The sequence below is a fragment of the Agelaius phoeniceus genome, chromosome 10 (genome assembly GCF_051311805.1).
Source record: "Agelaius phoeniceus isolate bAgePho1 chromosome 10, bAgePho1.hap1, whole genome shotgun sequence".
NCBI classification, from domain to species: domain Eukaryota; kingdom Metazoa; phylum Chordata; class Aves; order Passeriformes; family Icteridae; genus Agelaius; species Agelaius phoeniceus.
In genome coordinates, this window is record NC_135274.1 from 25,584,553 (window position 1) to 25,606,012 (window position 21,460).

The following is a 21,460-nucleotide window of genomic DNA, read 5'->3' on the forward strand; positions in this document are numbered from 1 at the left end:
TGTTGATTTTCTGAGAAGAGGAGGAGGATGGAAGTTGTTCCTCAGCCTCTGGAAAAGCTGGAGGTGGCACCAAAGGCATCCAAGGGGTTTTTTGGGATGGAAATCCCAAAATCTCCCATCCCATTCCAACCCCTGCCAGGGGCGGGGACACCTTCCCTATCCCAGGTGTTTCCAAGAGGGAAACTTGGATTTTGAAACAAATTACAGGGAGGTGCCTTCCAATGGCAGCAATATCCAAAGTATTGCAAAGGATTCGTGGTGGATCCCAAGGGACAAAAAAATCACCGTGTTTTGGAAGGAAACCTTGATTTTATTAGGCAATAAATAGAATAAATAGGGAATATCATAAATAAATTGTGGTCTAGAATGGAATATCATAAATAAATCCAGGAATATCATCATAAATAAATCAAGGAATAGAATGGAATATCATCGTAAATGAAGGAATATCATAATAAATAAATCAGGGATTATAATCATAAATAAATCAAGGAATATAATAATAAATAAATCCAGGAATATCATCATAAATAAATAATGAAATAGAGTGGAATCTCAAATAAATAAAGGAATATCATCATAAATAAATAATGAAATAGAGTGGAATCTCAAATCAAGGAATATCATCATAAATAAATCAAGGAATATCATCACAAAGTGGAATAGAATAGAATATCATAATAAATGAAGGAATAGCATCATAAATAAAGGAACACCATCATAAATTATGAAGTAGAATGGAATCTCTAATCAAGGAATATCATCATAAAAATCAGGGAACAGAATGGAATGCCATCCCAAATAAATAATGGAATAGAATATCCTGAGTTGGAAGGGATCCCCAAGAAAAGAAATGATCATGAACAGCTCTCAATTCCTGAGGAATCAGCAGAATAAATACGGATAAATCAGAGTCAGGAACGTTTTGGTGCTCAGATGTAGCTTAAATCCCAAAACCCCGGGAATTTAACAAAGGGGCTTAAAGGGGCCCAAGCTGTGGGAATGCTGTGGGGTGCTGGGTGTGTGCTTTCCCCCAGGATGTCCCGGGGTCAGGGGGAGCTGAGGAAGCTCAGCACCCTGGCGATGGTGACGCTGCGGACGCGCAGGGCCTGGAGCACCCCGCAGAGCCGCAGCCGCTCCGGGAACGGCGCCGATCCCAAAGGCCCCGATGGCCCCAATGATCCCGATGGTCCCAATGATCCCGCTGATCCCAATGATCCCAATGATCCCAATGATCCTGATGATCCCGATGATCCCAATGGTCCCGATGATCCCGATGGTCCCACTGATCCCAATGGTCCCAATGCCAGCGGTGCCTCCGGAACCTGCCCGGTGCTGCTGCCCAGGGCCTGCAGGGGTTGGAGAACAGCTTAAAAACCCAAAAATTCCTGGGATTTTCACCCCCTCAGGGAAGAGCGGCAAGAAGAGTGGGATGGAGGATGGGTCAAACGGAAAATTTGGGATGGTTGATTTCTTGTTAATAGGGAAAAAATTGGGATATTTAATTTATGGTGAATAAAGTGAGGGAAGAATGTGGGGTATTTAATTTGTTGTAAATAGGCTGAGGGAAAACTTTGGGATGTTTAAATTATCATTGAAAGGGAAAAATTCGGGATATTTAATTTATCGTCAATAGGGTGAAGGAAGAATTTGGAATATTTAATTTGTCCTAAGTAGACTGAGATAAAATCTGGGATGTTTAAATTATTAAAAGGGAAAAAATTGGGATATTTAATTTACGGTGAATAGACGAGGGAAAATTTGGGATATTTAATTTGTCATAAGTAGACTGAGAGAAAAATTTGGGATATTTAAATTATCATTAATAGACTGAGGGAAAAATTGGGATATTTAATTTGTCATAAATAGAGTGAGGGAAAAAATTAGGATATTTAATTGATCACGAATAGAGTGAGGGAAAAATTTGGGATATTTAATTTATCATCAGTAGAGTGAGGGAAAAATTGGAAATATTTAATTTGTCATTAGTAGGATACATTTTGAAGTATTTAATGATAGCACTAAAGGATTCAGGATAAAATTTGAACTATTTAATGATAGCATTAATAGGGTACATTTTGAAATATTTATTTTACCCTGAATAGAGTGAGGGTCAAATTGGAAATATTGAATTGATCATTAATGAGGTAAATTCTGAAATATTTCATGATTGCATTCATAGACTGAGGCTAAAATTTGAAATACTGAATCTTATCACTAATAAGGTAAAATTTCAAACATTTCACGATTGCATTTATAGATTGAGGCTAAAATTGGATTTATCAACCTTTAATCCACCCTGTGTCACACCTGATGCACCAGGTCTGTTAGATTCCAATATTTGGAGGGGAAATGGAGGTTTTCCTTCCCTAATGGCTGAATTTTGGGGTCTGTGGGGGGCAGGAATCCTCACCTCCATCATCCCATCGAGAGCTGCCAGCAGCTGGGGGTCAGGGAGGCTCCTCAGCTGAGCCCTGTAGGCTCTCACGTCCTCAGAGATGCCCTGCAGGCATTTTCCCTGGGGAAAATAAATAGAATTGTCAGGAAATAAATAGAATTGTCAGGAAATGTGGAAGTCTGCTGCTCCTTTAAACATACAATGAGGAAAAGAAGGAGGTTTTTTTTAAATTTCTATTTACCTCATCAAAAGTTGATTTTTCCAGGACTGGGCAATTTCCAGGCTGCAAATTGGAATTAAGATTTGTGATTTAATGGGAGTGTGGATGATACATTCCATGAAACCATGAGGTAACATTTAAATGTTATCTGTCATTTCTCTGTGTTTTACCCCTGGATCCTCAGCTGTGCAGGCTCTGAGGGTGTTCATCTGGTTCTCAGTGATGTCGTGCAGATCCACCTCCTCAGGGGTGCATTCAAACCCCAGGGTGTTGGATTCCTGGGGTGAAAAGGGAATAAAAAAGGGTCCTTGGAAGCTTCATGAGGCAATTTATATATTTTTATACATTTATCTGCGAATAGACACAATTTGATACACAATTTCATGTATCTCTGCTCAGATGAACCCCAGGAATGCGGCTCTGTGAGGACCGTGGTTAAATATGAAATGCAGAAAATAGTTTGGGGACTGTCACTGACGTCCTGGGGCCACCACTGACATCCTGGGGCCACCACTGACATCCTGGGGCCACCACTGACATCCTGGGGACACCCCTGCCCTCCTGGGACCATCCCTGCCATCCAGCAGACCAAAACTGCTCCAGCATTTCCAGGTTTGGTGCCACCACTGCCCCATCCCTGCCCTCCTGGGTCCTCAGCAGCCCCTGGTTTCCCAGCCGGTGCCTGGGGACCATCCCTGCCCTCCTGGGGACCACAGTTACTCCATCCCTGCCTGTCTTGGTGCCATCCCCACCTTTCTGGGTATCACCACTGGCTCCTCACTGGCCTTTGGGTACCTTCGCCCCCTCTCTGGGTACCACCACTGCTCCATCCCTGCCCTGTTGGGTACCACCCCTACCCATCCCTGCCTTCCCGGGTACCACCCCTATCCCATCCCCACTCTCCTGGGTACCACCACTGCTCCATCCCCACTCTCCTGGGTACCACCCCTACCCATCCCTGCCTTCCTGGGTACCATCCCTACCCATCCCTGCCCTCCCGGGTACCACCAATGCTCCATCCCTGCCTTCCTGGGTACCACCCCTACCCATCCCTGCCTTCCTGGGTACCACCACTGCTCCATCCCTGCCCTCCCGGGTACCACCAATGCTCCATCCCTGCTTTCCTGAGTGCTACCCCTGCCCCGTCCCATCTCCCCACATCCTCCCCGTCCCGTCCCGTTCCCCGCGCACCTTCAGCCGCTGCGGGGCGGCGTTGGCGGCCTCCAGGAGCTGCCGGGAGCGGCTGAGGCAGCGGGCGGGGTCGGTCAGTGCCCGGTCGGGGTCGGTCAGTGCCCGCTCCGGGCTGGGCAGGGTCCGGGCCGGGGGCAGCAGCAGCAGCAGCAGCGCCAGGCACAGCAATGCCCGCCCGCTCCCGCTGCCGCTCCCGCTGCCATTCCCGGAGTTGTTCCCGGTGCTGTTCCCGGTGCTGTTCCCGGTGCTGTTCCCGGTGCTGTTCCCGGTGCTCCCCGGGCCGTTCTCGCCGCTGCCGCTCCGCTCCATCTCGCTCCGTCCGTCCCCGGCGGGCACAGCTCTTATAGAGCCGCCGCAGCTGCGGGATTTCCCCCCGGGCCCGCCGCGCTCAGAGCGCCTGGGCCGGGAATCCCGCACGGCGCTGGGGCGGGCTGGGCACAGCTGGAGCGCCTTCCTCGGGCTCTGCAGGCACAAAGGGCTTCCAGAACAGTGGGCTTGGCTGGAATCGCAACATCGGAACTTCCACGGAATCGCAACATCGTGGGATGGTTTGGGTTGGAAGGGACCTTAAAGATCCTCTCGTTCCAATGGCAGGGATTCCACTGTGCCAGGGTGGCCTTGGGCACTGCAGGGATCCAGGGGCAGCCACAGCTGCTCTGGGAATTCCATCCCAAGGGCCTCCCCTCCCTCTCAGCCAGGAATTCCTTCCCAAAATCCCACCTAAACCTCCTCCTCTCTCACTTTTAAGCAATTCCCTCTCATTCTGTCACTCCATCCCTTGGAAATCGTCTCTCTCCAGCTTTCCCATTTCTATTCTTTATCCTGCTTTCCTCTCAAGGATGAAGTGACAGGACAAGAGGAAACAGCCTCAGGTTTCACCAGAGGAGTTCATGTTGGATATTAGGGAATATTCCTTGATGGAAAGGGTTGGAAGGGGCTGCCCAGGGCAGTCCCCATCCCTGGAGGGATTTAAAGCCCTGGGGAGGTGGCACTTGGGGACAGGGCTCAGGGGTGGCCTTGGCAGGGCTGGGGATGGTTGGACTGAATGAACTTTGAGATATTTTCCAGCCTAAACCATTCCATGATTCTCTGATTCTCTAATGATAACCTCTCACTGGTGAATATTTGTGAAAACCTTCCTGAATGTTTGATTTTGCAGAGATACTTTGAATCATCAACAAATATTTCAATATGGTCTCCTATTTTTGGTGGCCACTCTCAGCTGCCCCAAAAGGCTGCAGAAAACTTTTCTGTGCATTGGGACTGCCATGAAGTCACTGGGATTTTTGCTGTCAAACTGCAAGGGAGCAGGATGAATCAAGAGTTTTATATTGCATTTTCAGGTTCTTTGTATTTTCGCTGTTTCCTATAAGAAGCCTGTGGCGTGTCCTGAGACTTCTTTTAGCCCCAATAGCAGCAGTGCCTCATTTTCCAATTTCTCTCTGTGTTTTCCACTCCTGCCCCGTCACTCCACCGTGGGCTGTGGTTTCCAGCTCGTGTAGGAGCCGCGGCTTCCGAGAGCCAAAAGCGAAAGAGAATTTTGGGATGTGCAGCAGGGCTGTTCCTGAAAGGCGCCACTTTGGCTTTCCAGGTTTCTCAGTCCCTGCTCCACGAGGTTTCCCAGCAGGGTCAGAGCTGGGCTGGGATTTGGGGTTAATTTTTTGGCTAAATTGGGATATATCCCAATGATATCCTACAGATCTCTCCTAGAGTCCTTGCTGGGATCCCTGGCAGTGACCCAGGCCAGGCTGGATGGGTTTGGAACACCCTGGGGCAGTGGAAGGTGTCCCTGCCCATGACAGAATGGGATGGGATGGGATTTAAGGTCCCTTCCAACCCAAATTCTGGAATTTTATTTCTGGTGAGTGGAAATTTTTTCCCAATGGAGGAAGAAATCCATCTTCTCCTCCTTCACCTCAAAGCACCTTCTGCTTGACCAGGCTTAACCTGAATGAAAAAATCTTGATAATTAATATTTATATTAATCATATTAGAGCAAAAGCATTTGTTTTGTACATTATAATCTATTTAAATAAGAGAATTACTCCTTGAGCAAGTGCAGTCCCAGAGGAATGGGAAGCAATGCTGAAATGGAATGGGAATAATTAAAGATCTGTGATGTTCCTTTGTATTTATTTCATGGAATCATAAAATCATGGCATTTTTTAGGTTGAAAGGGGCATGAAAGCTCATCCAGTTCCACCTTCCACTGCCCCAGGCTGCTCCAAGCCCCAAAGTCCAGCCTGGCCTTGGACAATTCCATGGACCCAGGGGCAGCCACAGCTGCTCTGGGCACCCTGTGCCAGGGCCTGCCCAATATAATAAATGTAAGAAATATATTAAATATAATAAATATAATTTAGATAATGAATATTGTATATCTTATATATCTTATAGATCCTTTATATATAAATATATAAAATTTATAACTGTAAAGTTAGCAGCTGTATGATTTTTCCACAAGAACATATAGTTCCACTACCTGTATTTCCACCAGAAATTACTTTTGTTGGAATTATCCTCCAAGAGCAAAGTGAGGCTCGTTCTGGGTCCCTATAAATTTAGATTTGATCTAATGCAGTCAGAATTCGGGGAATCCCTGCTCAGGGCTCTGCCCTTCCCCAGATCAATACCCAAAAATCCTGCTTGAGACCGAAAGGGAAAGCACAGATCAGAAAGAAACCCGCTGAGAAAAGCCCCAAAGCCCCAGCCCTGGGCTCAGTTTGGTTTTGAGGCCTGGAGAGTTGAGAGATGAGAAATGGGATCAGCTCCAGCCTCGCTCTTCTGAAAAAGCGGGAGGTTCCTGGAAATGTCCTGCCTTTGTTTCACCCTTGGCTGCTCTCCCCTCCAATAAACAGAAATTGAATTTTTGCCTTCGTTTTGGCCAAAGGACCAAAGGTTTCCAGGTAAGAATCGTGGGCATCACCCTTGCTTTGAGGGAAATGAGGTTTGGGGATGTTTCCTGCCAGCTGTGGGATGTTGTTTCTCCTGGAGTTTAAAATTACATGGATTTTTCTCATTAACAGGCTCCAAATACTTTGGGAAGGTCATGGAGTCACTCGTGACATCCCAGTGGGAAGGGTTTGGTTCTTTGTAGGGCAGCCCTGTTGCCTGGCATTGGAAATGGCAAGAATTTTATGGCTCTAATTAAGCAATAATTACAGAGAAATAGAAATTAAAGCTGCAGGGTGATTCCATCCCACCCAGGCTGACGAGCAGCTGCAGACAGAGATCACTGCTCCCTCCACTAAAAAATGGGAAAATATCTCGTGGATTGGGATTTCTGGATGCAATAAATAGAAGTGACCTGATCCTATTTGCCACTCACACAACCTGTGGGCTATTGAATCATTTATTTGCCTCTGGATCAGTTTTTGGGAAGCTGAAAGGTCAGATTTATCACCAGAGGAGCCTCACTGACGGAAGCTCTTTCTGATTTGGGTTGGGAACTGATGGCTCCACAAAACAGGAGAAAAAAAGGGTCAGGAGAAACTTTCCTGGTGTTTTTGTGGCTGTTGGTCCTGATTCCTCATGGAATTCCCTGGAATTCCTAATCCCTAACCTCTGCTTTTGCTGGTATTTCATCAGGGGATGATTAAATGGTGTTTCTGGAGCTTTCTTGGGGTGCTGGAACCTCTAAAATCCTGGCTCAGTCACCTGCATCTCTTGGCTCTTTTTTTTTCCAGTTGCCACCAGAATTCCTGAGATTTCCCCATGATCCCTGCTGGTTCCTGGCTCCTGGATTCCTGGGAGCACCCAGCTTGGGATCTCCAAATTTAGAGGCTGCTGTTTGCAGGCTCCAAAGCTCCAATCCCCTGTCCAGGAGAAGGGATTCATCCTGGGAAAGGGGTGAAGCCACTGGGAACGCCTGGGCAGGGCTGGGATTCCCTAAAAAGCCCTCAGGGTACATTTGGGGCAGGAAACTTCTCCCACTGAGCTGGGAGGAGCAGAGATCAGGGAGAAATTCTGCCCTGGGAGGGTGGGGAGGCCCCAGCCCAGAGAAATTGTGGATTCCCAGAGAAATTTTGGATCCCCATCCCTGGAAGTGTCCAAGGCTGGGATGGATGGGGCTTGGAGCGGCCTGGGATGGGGGAAGGTGGAACTGGGTGACCTTTGAGGTCCCTTCCACCCCCAACAACCCAAACCATTCCATGATTTAGTGATTCTATGGAATAAACACAGAGGAACATCACAGCCCAGCCCACAGATCCAGGATTATTCCCATTCCCTGCCCATGGAACTGGGATTTAAGGTCCTTTCCCACCCCAACCCATTCCAGGACGTTATGGCTCCCTGTGGGTCCATCAGCCCTGTGGGGTTTGTTTTAAATTTCCACAGAATTAAGAGGAATAAAAACCTCCAGGAGCTGCAGGGAGAGCTGCATCCCCCTGGAAATTTGGGGATGCTGTGAGCTCATCCTCCCTGGGCCTGGCCCAGGGCTGTGGGTGAGGAAGGAGGTGATGCCAGCTGTGCCCGTGGTTTCCTGCCACTTTCGGGGAGCTCTTTCTCTCTCACTTTCAGTTTTCACCCTTGACAGGATTTCTCAGCTCTGGGTGCTTTTTCTGCTCCCTATCCCCCCCTGGAACCTCCTGGCTGCGGGTGCTGTGCTGGGCAGGCAGCAGGAAAGCAGGGATGGGGAAAAGCAGGAATTTTGTCCTTGCTGGGGTTGGATTTGCCCTTTCACCTCACAATGGCTCTGCAGGTGGAGAAAAGAAAGAAATCTGATCTTGGATGAGCAGGGGCTGATCAGGGAGATTTATTTCAGCATTTCTTTGATGCACCATAATTTCCCAAGTGCCATTAATGATGGAATTCTCCATTCCTGAGGAAGCTGTGCCAGGCCAGCAGCTGAGGAAGCCCAGGAGATGCAGAGCTCAGAGCCTGCAGAGCTTGGGGCCACCTGGGAGCTCTGGGGTGACCCACGGGCACAGAATTCCCTGGGTTCCTGTCCCGGGGCCCTGGGCTTGGCAGGAGTGACCCCCAGGAATGCTGTGCCCAGGGTTTCACTGCTGCTCCTGCAGGCTGGGCACTCTCCTGGCAGGAATTCACCCCTCAGGGCCAAACGTTGTGGTTTTGCTGTGCCTTGGTGAGGAGAAAAAGGGAATTAGTGCAATTAGGGAAGGGAGGAGCTGACCTAGAGCAGGTTAGAGCTGCCAGAGTTCTGTGGGGAAGGTGGGGAAGGGACCTTTAGTCCTTCCCACTAAAACAAGGAGTGGGAAAGCTGCAGGAAAGCCAGAGAGGGAATGGATTCCCACTGCCAGAGGGCAGGGATAGCTGGAAATCCTTCCCTGGGAGGGTGAGGAGGGGCTGGGGTGGAATTCCAGAGCAGCTTGGGCTGTCCCTGCATCCCTGGCAGTGTCCAAGGCCAGGCTGGACACTGGGGCTGGGAGCACCTGGGGCAGGGGAAGGTGTCCCTGCCATGGGAATGGGGTGAGATTTCCCTTCCAACCCAAACCATTCCATGATTTTGGGATGATTCCTGGTTTTGGGATGATTCATGGAGCTGGGGAGGGCAGCCAGCTCTGCTCTGGGTGCTGTGGCTCTCACAGAGGGCACAGGAATCCCCTGGTTTCCCCCATGCCAGGATGTGGGGGACAGCCAGGGCTCCCTCTCCTTCCAGGAGGAGCTGGCAGAGCCCAGGAGATCCCTCCTGCCCTGTGGCTTCCGTGGCAAAAATAAACATTCACTGCAGATGCTGCAGAAAACGGAAGGGCACCAGCTGGGCACCGGGAGCTGCAGAGCTCAGGGCATTTGCCCAAATGGAGCTCATGGCATTTGCCCAAATGGAGCTCATGGCACTTCCCCAAATGGAGCTCAGGGCATTTGCCCAAATGGAGCTCAGGGCATTTCCCCAAATGGAGCTGTGACCAGAAATACACCAAACATTCAACATAAACACACCCCAGCCTGGAGAGGAAATGCCATTTCCGCCTTATCTAGGGGTGTCTCCTATGCGTCTGTGGGGTTTTGTGGGAATCCCAAACCATTCCCAGTGGGCTGAGCTGCTGGAGCAGCCCAGAAATGGTTGCCCAGCCCCCAACCCCAAACTCTCAAAATCAAAAAATTTTCCTATCTTTAAGATTTCCTATGTTTAAGATTTTTTCCCAAGATTGGGATTGAAGGTACTTGAGATGATTATGTTTAGACTTATTGTGTTTATTGTTTTTATTTATGTTACAGTCCTATAGGTTGTGAGTTCTGTAGTTCTTCACCAACAAGGTACAAAACAGTTAACAATCTTTTGTTATAAGGTGTTTTAAGGTTAAACTATCTAATTAAAAAATGATACCTAAATTATTTTTATTTTTAACTTAATAACTAATCACTTAAAGTCCACAATGTGGACTTTTCTGTTTAATTACAAAATAGGACTCAAACTTAAGAAGAAGGAGGGAGAAGAAGGTGAGGAAGAAGGAAGAAGAAGGTAAAGAAGAAGGACTAGTTTCTGGTGTAAAACTTTTATTTTGTTTTATATAGATTATTATATTCTAAAACTTTAAATTTAAAGATTTCTACTTTGTGATATTACACACTTTTAATTAACTACACACTTATAATTCCAGTGTTATCATTCATTTTGAGATCCTTCTCCAGCCTCAGGTCAATGCAGTGCTCTCCTGGGAGTCAGAGTCTGTCAGCACAGAAAGTTTGAAATTCTCAGCATCCAGGACTCCAGCAATGGAGAGTTCTGGATGCTGAGAATTCCCCACTCCCAAAAATGCATCTCTGTGTGGTTTGGGAGTGCAGAGGCCCGTTCCAGCTCTGGTCCTCGCTCTGGCTCACTCCCTGAGCCAGGAGAGGTTATTGGGTTATTCCAGCAGAATTCCCTCAGCGCCCAGTGGGACTTTCCCAAATCGGTGTCTGGGTGTCAGCCCTTTGTCCATGGTGGAACAAGGAGACCCAGAGCAGGATTTTCTCCTGGAAAAACCCAATTCCCCAGGACAGGAGGGGAAAACCAGCAGTGGGTGAGTGGCAGAACAAATTCTCTCCAGCAAGCCCAAGGCACTTGGCAGGGGATGGAATTCCAGCCTTGCCAGGCTGCCTCATCCCAGTGCTGGGGGATTCCCCAGCACCACCTGGGAGAACACCTGGGAAAATTCCTGCTCCCACAGCCCTGCCTGGAAGCTGAACTGAGCTGAGCTGAGCTGAGCTGAGCTGCCTGGAACAGCCCCAGAGATCCATGTAAAATTGCAATTCCCATTTTTCAGACAGGTGAGGATGCTTCACCCTGCATTTAAGGTGAGTTTCTTCCCCAGAAATGCTTCCCTTGGGAGGCTGTGCCTGGGCTTTGCTCCCAGCCCTCCATGGCAATTTCTCCATCAGCAATCCCAGCCTGGCATCAAACTCCAAAATCCACAGAGCAGGACAGGCTGGGATGGGTCAGAACCCGTGGCACCAACAAAAATTGAGATAAATCCTTTTCCATCCATTCTTTTTTTTCCCTCCTCCACAGCCAAGAGACTTTAAATGATATTTTCCCACTGGGAAGGAGCTGAGCTGAGGGAAGAGGGAAGGGCTGGTCCCACCAAGGGACTGGAAAAGCAGATTTTAGCTGGTTTGATCCCATTTGGATTGGAAAGTTGCCTGTGCTGTGGGCACACAGATGTCCCTGCTCACCCCTGGGGCAGCAGAGGAGAAGGAGAGCCCTGCACTTGAGGCTTTCCTTTGGTTTATGGGAAGAGGGAAGAGAAACCGGCTGGGGAGAGGCGTGGGATGTGCGGGGAAGCGGGAGGGACGTCAGCTCCGGCCCAGGGAGCCCCCCCAGGCTGCAGGGAACATCTGGGAGCTGTTCACCCTCCCGGGCAGGGTGGGAGGACAGGGATGGCCTGGAATGGGACAGGGGGCACACGCAGGGAGCGTCCCCTCACCCCAAAGGGCCCCATCTGAGCCTGCCTGTGTTATCACAGGCTCATTGGTGCTTCTGCTTTGGAGGGTGAAAAAGAAGAGTAAATGAGTAAAACCATGTGTGTGGTATTGATGGGATTATGGAAAGGTTTGGGTTGGGAGGGGCATTCAAATAATCTCATTCCATCCTGCCCATGGCAGGGACACCTTCCTCTGTCCAGCCTGGCCTTGGGCATCCCCAGGGAGGGAACAGCCCCAGCTTCCCCTCTTTTCCATGCTCCCAGCCCACGGTGGTGCCTCTGTGTCCGGGGAGGCGCTGCTCAGCACACCCAGAGCTGCTGGAGAGGAGGAGCCTGAAAAAGGGCAGAAAATCCCCAAAAGGGGGACCCCAACCACAGGGCTTCCCTGCCAGGAAGCAGCTGGCTCATAAAGCTCACCCCAGTTCCCAAGGGTGGTGGAATTCCCATCAGCAGGACCTTGCCTCAGGCAGGAGGAGGATTTGGGGGTTGTTCTTTATTTAATGCAGCATTTCAGGCTCTTTAGGCACCGGTGGGTTTAGGGTGAGACTTAAAAATATTAAGGGATGTTGTGGTTTGAGACCAGCTGGACAAAATTCCCAGCCTGGCATCCTGTGGGAGAGGGTTTAGGATTTTTGGGAATCAAAAACCCACCCAGGAGGGTGCAGGAGGCTCCAAGTGGGACCAAGAGGCAGGAACAAAACACAGAACCCAAACCTTGCTCAGAAAGCACACACCAGATCCTTGTGTTCCAGAAATATCCTTTAATCCATCAATCCCATCACTGCCATCACCCACAGCACCCCTGGGAGCCAGAGCAGGATTTTCTCCTGGAAAAACCCAATTTCCCCAGGAGAGGAGGGAAAACCAGCAGTGGGTGAGTGGGAGAACAAATTCTCTCCAGCAAGCCCAAGGCACTTGGCAGGGGATGGAATTCCAGCTTTTCCAGGCTGCCTCATCCCAGTGCTCCAGAGCTGGAGGGGGCCAGGGGAGCTCTGGCATTCCCCAGGAACACCCTGGGGCCTGTTTGGTTTTTTTTGTATTTTTTCCCTTAAAGCTGAGAGTAAACTTTGTGTATTTGGGGTTTTTCATGCTTTGGATGCAGCAGGAGGCAGCTCCTCCCTGAGACTCAGAGAGGCAGAGCATCCATGGAGAGGTTCTGGGGTCAGACACTGCAAATTTGGGGGTTTTAAGGGAAAATTTAACCTTTAGAGGGAACATTTAAACCCAGCAGCTCTCCCCGTGTGCAGGCAGCCACCCAAGAGCTGCAGGGAAACCAACACCCCTATATTTCTCTATATTTTCTGCATGGATTTAAAAATAAGGAAGGGTTGACTTTTCTATCCTGCACTGCAGGTGAGGGCTCCTAATCCATCCAATTGCTAAATTCTTATTAAACTAATCCATCCCTGCTCCCTAAATTAAACCAACTCCCATCCCAGCCCTCAAACCCCTCTGAGGGCTTCTTCCAACCCTGCCCTTTCTGCAAGAAAAAAAAAAAGGGGGAAAAAAGTCATTTAATGAAAGAAAAAAAGTGCTTTAATAAAAGCCATTCCTGGCAGGGGATGAAATTTTAATGCAGCTGAGGCCTTTTGCAAACAGCCTGAATAAGTCATCAGGCAGAGCCTTGGCTGGGATGGATTTGCCCCCGAGGAAATGAGAATTAAAAGGTAAAAAGCTGCTGGGAGCACCAGGCTGGGACTTAGGAAGGGCTGGCTGGGTTCTTCCAGCTTTAAATCCAGTGAAAGAGGGGTGGAGACAAATTTATGGTGTCCCAGTGTCCCCTCTCCTACAGTCAGCCTCTCCTACAGGCAGAGTGAGGAATTCCACATTTAATCAGTTTAATTTGCTGCCCATTTCCTCACATAGATTATTCTTTTTATTTCTAGAATTTCATTTAAATGTTCAGCCCAGACAATAAAATATAAAAAGCCCACCTGGGCTGTGTGTCTGCTGCTTCCAACCATCACAAATTCAGGGCTCAGTGTTACAGAAGAATCCAGGTGAAACAGAATTAGGAATTTATAAATAAATATAAAACTACATAACCCCTCTCTTTTCTCAGTTTCGTGTGATCAGCAAGGCAAAAAAAAAAAAAAAAAGTTTTTTCACACATTTAGTTGGAGGATCCAGCAGCAAATCCACCCCCTTGGCAACAAACAGACGTGTCATAGGAAACAATGGTGGTAATTTTTATTTTACAGCTTTATACAGAAAACTTCCAACTCTCTGCACCCCACCGAGTGTTAATAGCACACCTAAAATGAATGTCAGGTAGTCAACATTCCCCAAAATGCTGAGAACTGAGTAAAATGTACAGATTACTGAAAGCTACGACGTCACTACGAGGCAGGCATGGATTTTTTGTTGACTTGTATAGCACCGTCAAGAACAGGTTCTTTATTTCAAAACTACAGTGAGGAATAAAAAAGTAGTCAATGGTAAAATATCATCCAACCCAAAAAATCTCTAAACGACCAAAAAATAAAGTTAAACTACCCTCTCTTCTCGCCCATGATTTATAATGTTATAAGTACTGTACAATTCTCTTTGTTTCTGTAATAATAATAATAATATTATTATTATTAAAATGCCTGATATTTAGTGGCACGAGTAAAAAAATTAAAATAAATTAAGAAGCAGAGGCCAATCACCAGACAGAAAGCTTGGGACATGGTCAATGAGCAACACTGGAACTCATTCCCTGGACAGGACAGAGGCAGGAGGAGGGATTCACTTGGCTGGCATCTTCTCTGCCAGGTGCTTCTGCTGGCTCTCGGCGTGCCTGGGGGCAGGAGCAGGAGGTCATTCCCTGTTTTCCAAGGAAAAGCTGGAAAAGCCAACTCCCTGCCCCAGCTCCCAGCTGGCAATTGAGTTTTCCCCTCAAAAACACTGAGTTTTTCTGGATCTCCTCCTGGCAGGAGGGTGGGTGAAGGGCCAAGGGAGCCCCTTTGGGGTTTGGTTTGGGGCTCCTGGGATTTTCCCTCCCTTCCCACAGGGATGGCAAACACCTTCACCCCCAAATGACAGAGGGGGTAACCTCCAAGCCCCCACATAGCACATGCATTCCCAAAACTGCCATTTCTGAAACTGCCAGGGGCTGCAGGGAGGAATCCAAGCACCCTCAGAGGAAAGGAGGAGAACCCAGGACATGTGGGGGCACTGACTCAGCTCCAGCTCCCATCCCAAACTTCACCCTCCCCTCCAATTTTAATTTATTTTCCCAGCCCTAATGCTTCAGTTTGGAATCACAGTCCTGGTGTGCTGACACTACCCAGGGCTTCTTCTATCCCAGCTCCTTTCATCCCCAATCTTTGCATTTCTGAATGAAATATTCAGAATATTTGAGAGCATTTTATATTCCTAAACCCAATCCCTAATTATCCCAAACAAAAATGTCTCTTGAGCCTTGCTGCCAGGAGATGGAGCCCTTAAGGGAACCTGCCCATATCTTGCAAGGCTTTTTAATTCATTTATTTATTTATTTATATTGTATTATTGATACAATATATAATATTATATATAATACAACTATATTATATATTATATACATAACACAATATAAAATACATTATATAATAGATAATATATTAAATATTGTATATAATTATATATTATAATAATATAATGTACACTGTATATACATTATATAATATAATATATTCTAATATAAAATATTTTAAAATAGATTATATTATTATAATATAAAATATTATTATATTTCTATTAAAATTTTTATTATTTTATACATTATATGATGTTGTATATTATTATATTATAAATATTTGTATTATTAATTTTATGTTTATATTAAATATACATGATATAAAATATATAATTGTTAAATATTAATATTTAAGTGATTCCAAAGTTCTCCCCTTTGTCCAGACCTCCTGATGGCAAAGACAGATCTCTGCCCAGTCCAAGCTGGCCTTGGGCACTTCCAGAGATCCAGGGGGCAGCCTGGAAAATCCAGGGAAAAAAGGGAACAATTCCTTCCCAAACTCCTGGGTGGGAAAAACTTTAATCCCAAAATCCTGGGTGGGAAAAGCTTTAATCCCAAAATTCTGGGAGGAAAAGCCCCAGATACTGCTGCTGGCAAACAGGGAGCTGTGAGGGGAGAGCAGTCCCTGCCTCAGCTGGTGAGGGAAAATGGAGCTGTGAGGGGAGAGCAGTCCCTGCCTCAGCTGCTGAGGGAAAATGGGAACTGTGAGGGGAGAGCTGTCCCTGCCTCACCTGGTGAGGGAAAATGGGAGCTGTGAGGGGAGAGCAGTCCCTGCCTCAGCTGGTGAGGGCAAATGGAGCTGTGAGGGGAGAGCAGTCCCTGCCTCACTTGGTGAGGGAAAGCTGTGAGGGGAGAGCAGTCCCTGCCTCAGCTGCTGAGGGAAAATGGGAACTGTGAGGGGAGAGCAGTCCCTGCCTCACTTGGTGAGGGAAAGCTGTGAGGGGAGAGCAGTCCCTGCCTCACCTGGTGAGGTCCTCGATGTCCACCAGCATGGCATCCTGCTCCGTGTGCAGCTCGTCCCGGATCAGCAGCAGCTGCACCAGCTCCTCGTTCAAGCCTGAGCCAGGGGAAAGGGGCTGAGTTTGGGGTGTCCTGGGGGCCCCAGCTGGGGATTGTCCCCCCAAAAGTGCCACATCCACAGGGCTTGAAATCCCTGAGGGATGGTGACTCGGGCCTGGCCCTGGGCAGCTGGGCCAGGCCAGACAGCCCTTTCCATGAGGAGCAGTTATATTTATCCCAGAGAAATGTTCTTAATTAAAGCAGGCAGACCCCAGAATAATTCAGTAATTACCACTTACTTTCTATCTGTGAGTGCAGGTCATTGACTATCACCTGTAGCTGCCCAATGGTCATGTCCCTTAGGTCAGTGGGTTTTAAACTTCTCTTCATTAGGCATTCACTTATATGAGGCATATGTGGCAGCTGGAAAGAAATATTCAATATTTTACTGCTTTCTTCCAATATTTTACTGTTTTCTTCCCGTTATTTCTAGTTCTGAGCAGTTTGTCCCCTCAGTTTTGCATCTTCCCCTCACAAACAGGCAGCAACGACTCCAGCAAATGGAGTCCAGCCACCAGCACAAAACTGGGCCGAAGGCTCACAGGGGAGCAGGAATATCTGATGGAATTGGCTCCCAGGGGAGCAGGAGCAGGAATATCTGATGGAATTGGCTCCCAGTGGAGCAGGAACAGGAATATCAGATGGAATTGGGGGTGAGGGTGGTGGTGACAGCCCTAGGCCAGGACAGGGGTGCTCCAGATGGGATGAACAGGCTCCAGCTCAGAGCATGAGCAGCCTCAAGTCAGCACCAACCTCCAGCACCTCATTCCCTGCTCCCATTTCTCCTTCCAACCCCTTCTCCACCCCTCCTGTCCACCTCCACCACCCCCTTGAGCCAGAGCCACCAGAGGAGTGGATGTCCTGGGCTGGGGTCACCCCGGGGCTCACCCTCAGCCCCACTTACGAGATCTGCTACCGGCGACTTCTTCCTGTTCTGCTTCTCCACCTCCACCTGCATCTTGGCCATGGGCTTGGCCATAGCCAAGGCCATCTTGGCTTCAGCCTGGAGCTTCTTCTGCCTGCTGAGGAAATCCATGTCATCCAGGGACTCCGACTCCTCCTCCGTCGTGTCTCTGTCCGAGTAGGATGAGCTCTGCTTGCTCTGGGGAAGCAAAGAAGCCACAGCAAAGTTTGACCTATTTTTGTGCTTTTTTTTCCCCTACAGAAACTGTGAAAGGCATGGATTTATTTCTTATCTTAATCCCTGGGATTATCTTTAAAAATCAGAGTGATTCCCAGCTAGGCCTCCTTGGCTTTACAGGGAAGGAGGAGCCCAGCAGATCAGAAGGTGTTGAAAGGTTAAAGTGGAGGGAAACACTTCGGCCTGTGGTGTTATATTCAAAAAGGAATGTGGGAAAGAAGGAAGGGAAAGGGAAGGGAAGGGAAGGGAAGGGAAGGGAAGGGAAGGGAAGGGAAGGGAAGGGAAGGGAAGGGAAGGGAAGGGAAGGGAAGGGAAGGGAAGGGAAGGGAAGGGAAGGGAAGGAAAGGAAAGGAAAGGAAAGGAAAGGAAAGGAAAGGAAAGGAAAGGAAAGGAAAGGAAAGGAAAGGAAAGGAAAGGAAAGGAAAGGAAAGGAAAGGAAAGGAAAGGAAAGGAAAGGAAAGGAAAGGAAAGGAAAGGAAAGGAAAGGAAAGGAAAGGAAAGGAAAGGAAAGGAAAGGAAAGGAAAGGAAAGGAAAGGAAAGGAAAGGAAAGGAAAGGAAAGGAAAGGTTCACATGAAGGCATCAAGTCTATAGCAACAGGGGAGGTTTCTTATCTGCCCCTCAGCATCTCACACTGAGGGCTGGGGATGCTGCTCTGGGGTTTGGGGTCGCTGTTTAACAGGATCAGCCTCCCCAGGGATCCCTGTGTCTGTCCTGCTGCAGGCTGAGGTGCCAGACCCACCATGGGTGACAAGGGCGTGTCCAGGCTGGTCTCTGTCTTGCTGTCATCGCCGTCGCTGTCCTTGTCGCTGCTGCTGTCGTTGACAAAGCAGATCTGCAGGTTCATCCCACTCTGTAACCTAGGCGAGCACAGGGACGGGTGACACCGCTGTCCCCTGGGGCTGGCGGTGCCACCGGCTCAGCAGGTGACCAGCTCAGCGTGGCACTGGGAGCTGCTCAGTGTCACAGGGCTTCTACCACCATCTACCGACAAACTGCAGAATTACCCCCGCACTGCAGGGACTCCTGATCATTTTTTATGGTCATTGTTTCAGAATGTCACTATTATTTTTGCTTATTCAGCTCTGATTACATTAAATAAAATCTATAAAATGCAATAAAAGATGTGGAATATGTTACCATAAAAAGCCACGAAAATTATTTACAAATAAAGAATGAAAAAAAATTAAGATGAATGTATAAAGATATAAATAGCATATATAATAATATATATTATGAAATATTTTGTCAGTGGTGGAAGTTATTTATTCACAGTTTGTTTCCAAGACACTCCTGTAACACAAGAGTTTGTTCTGGTGTTTTCCAGCCCTCCTGCTCCACTGCTGGATTGGGATTGATTAACTCCACCCACATTCTCCTCCCCAGGAATGATTTTCTCTGGATGCAGGATCAGGGAATCCCACAGGCTGAGAAAAAGGAAAAGCCCAGCTGAGAGACCCCAATCCATCCCCACGTGCTGGAGATGGAGAACCCCCAAATCCTGTTATTCCTCATTCCCAGTGTGCTGGGAGCTTGTATTGTTCCTTAGGAACAGCAAACTCCAATTTTCCATTTATTTCTGTGGGGTTTATTAGTTACCATTACTACAAAATAAACAGGATTAATAATTGCTTGCTAATGAACAAGTGAAGGTGGTGAGATCCTGGCAAGGAAACTGTGGCTGCCCCTGGATCCCTGGAGATGTTCCAGGCCAGGTTGGACAGGGTTGGGATAGTGGGAATGTCCCTGCCCATGGACAGGGAGTGGATGAGCTCTAAGGTCCCCTCCAACCCCAGAAATCCATGATCCTACTCTGCAATTCCATACAAAAACATGGGAATAACATCCTGCAAATGTTCCTGAAGGTCCTGGAACAGGGAATACTTTTTCCTGGGTTATAAATATTAACAACCACCAAATCCTTCAGGCACAGCTGGCAATTTCTGGGGGCATAGCTGCCAAACCCTGATGAGCTGCGTTAATTAGAGCCCTGCTCTAATTACCAGACAGCAGCTCCTGGTTCAGCTGTAACTACAGACAGCAAAGCTGTTTTCCCTTTTAAATGATCCACAGCTCAATTTAATTCTACAACTGCACCTCTCCTCTGGAACAGCAGGATTCCTCCTGGGTTCCTGCCTCCCTAAGCCTCCTTTCTTCTCCCATCCCATGGCAACAGGTAGAGCTTCACTCCCAGCATGGGAGGTGTTTGAGGCTTCCTCAGTACTGTGGGCTCCAGCTGAACACAAAAAGGACTTTCTGCATTGTATTTGATGCAAAAACCTTAAAAATCCAAGGGAGGAACCCATGTGCAGCTCCAGGGATGGAGCCATGTCCAGAGCAGAGCTCATGGATGTGGAGAGGAGGTGGGAAGCCACATTAAAGCTTATTTTGTCCATCCTCTAGTGCTTCCTGAACATTAATTGCTTTTCCAATCATTAATCACAATTCCAGAATAATGGAAGTTGGAATTCCCAAATGGTTTGGGTTGGAAGGAACCTTAAAGCTCATCAGTGCCACCTCTGCCATGGCAGGGACACCTCCCACTGTCCCAGGCTGTCCCAGACCTGGCCTTGGGCACTGCCAGGGATCCAGGGGCAGCCACAGCTTCTCCAGGCACCCTCTTCCAAATCCTAAATGAAAACCTGAAGGAAACCTAGCTCAGAAAACTTCACCTCATTCCCTTTATCCCCTCAACATCCAAATACCTTCCTACCCAGTGTGAAATGAGAATTTCCCCCCTCATTTACAAGTGTTCACATAACACACAAGTGTTGCATTTGGGAGATGTTCCAAGCACAGAAAATTCAGGAATTTTGTTAAAGAGAAAAGGTGAGGGTTAAATCCCAGTGTGAGGGGTGATCCTGGGGTGTCCCACTGCAGAGATCTCCCCCTTCCCTGGGGATCTGGGCTCTGGCTTACCGGGAGGACAGGCTGGGCTTGCCGCTCTTGCTGCAGCTCGTGTAGAGCCCGGGGCCATCGTCGAAGAAACTGCCCAGAGCCAACTTCTGCCTGATGGACTCACGCTCATTCTTCTGGGCCTGCAGGGAGGGACAGGGGTCAGCCTCGGGGGAGGGACACGGGGATCAGGCTCTGGGAAGGGACAGGGAAGGATGAAGCTCTGGGAAGGGACAGGGAGGGATGAAGTTCCAGGAGGGACACATGGAAGGATGAAGCTCTGGGAAGGACACATGGAGGGATGAAGATCTGGGAAGGACACATGGAAAGATGAAGCTCTGGGAAGGGACAGGAAGAGATGAAGTTCCAGGAGGGACACATGGAAGGAGGAAGCTCTGGGAAGGGACAGAGAGGGATGATCTGGGAAGGACACATGGAAGGATGAAGATCTGGGAAGGGACAGGAGGGATGAAGCTCTGGGAAGGGACAGGAAGAGATGAAGCTCTGGGAAGGGACAGGGAGGGATGAAGTTCCAGGAGGGACACATGGAAGGATGAAGCTCTGGGAAGGACACATGGAAGGATGAAGCCCTGGGAAGGACACGTGGAAGGATGAAGCTATGGGAAGGACACATGGAAGGATGAAGCTCTGGGAAGGACACATGGAAGGATGAAGCCCTGGGAAGGACACATGGAAGGATGAAGCTCTGGGAAGCGACAGGAGGGATGAAGCTCTAGGAAGGGACAGGAGGGATGAAGCTCTGGGAAGGACACATGGAGGGATGAAGCCCTGGGAAGGACACATGGAAGGATGAAGCTCTGGGAAGGACACATGGAAGGATGAAGCTCTGGGAAGGACACATGGAAGGATGAAGCTCTGGGAAGGGACAGGAGGGATGAAGCTCTGGGAAGGACACATGGAAGGATGAAGCTCTGGGAAGGGACAGGAGGGATGAAGCTCTGGGAAGGGACAGGAGGGATGAAGCTCTGGGAAGGACACATGGAAGGATGAAGCTCTGGCCAGGCCAGGGCACAGGAAGGAGACCTGTCCCAGCAGCCCCAGCACCAAGCTCAGCACGTGCAGCATCTTCCAAGCATCCCACACACCTGGCTCAGCCACAGAGTACATCCCACTGGGAATCCCCATCTCATGGAACCAGCCTGGTCTGGGTTGGGGTTGGAAAGGACCTT

General features: G+C 48.5%; 2 protein-coding genes across 3 annotated transcripts in view; both read right to left on the reverse strand.

The window, feature by feature from the left end:
* Nucleotides 1-126: 126 nt before the first annotated feature.
* Nucleotides 127-13,701, reverse strand: IL12A (interleukin 12A). Its single transcript, XM_077184217.1, has 6 exons — nt 3,810-13,701; nt 2,789-2,896; nt 2,640-2,681; nt 2,414-2,518; nt 1,286-1,349; nt 127-1,162 (listed from the first exon to the last, which is right to left on the reverse strand). Exons 1-6 carry the CDS (start codon nt 4,116-4,118, stop codon nt 1,050-1,052), a joined length of 741 nt encoding a protein of 246 aa, XP_077040332.1. The 5' UTR covers nt 4,119-13,701; the 3' UTR covers nt 127-1,049.
* Nucleotides 13,702-13,842: 141 nt separating this feature from the next.
* Nucleotides 13,843-21,460, reverse strand: part of SCHIP1 (schwannomin interacting protein 1) — a 38,307-nt gene continuing 30,689 nt past the window's right edge. For both annotated transcript variants that reach the window (XM_054639113.2, XM_054639114.2), the window contains exons 2-7: nt 20,295-20,413; nt 18,118-18,235; nt 17,140-17,337; nt 16,475-16,598; nt 16,140-16,233; nt 13,843-14,456 (exon numbers count right to left, since the gene is read on the reverse strand). In XM_054639113.2, coding sequence (XP_054495088.2) covers nt 14,405-14,456; nt 16,140-16,233; nt 16,475-16,598; nt 17,140-17,337; nt 18,118-18,235; nt 20,295-20,413 — 705 coding nt within the window. In that variant the 3' untranslated portion in view covers nt 13,843-14,404. The remainder of the gene's footprint in view (nt 14,457-16,139; nt 16,234-16,474; nt 16,599-17,139; nt 17,338-18,117; nt 18,236-20,294; nt 20,414-21,460) is intronic.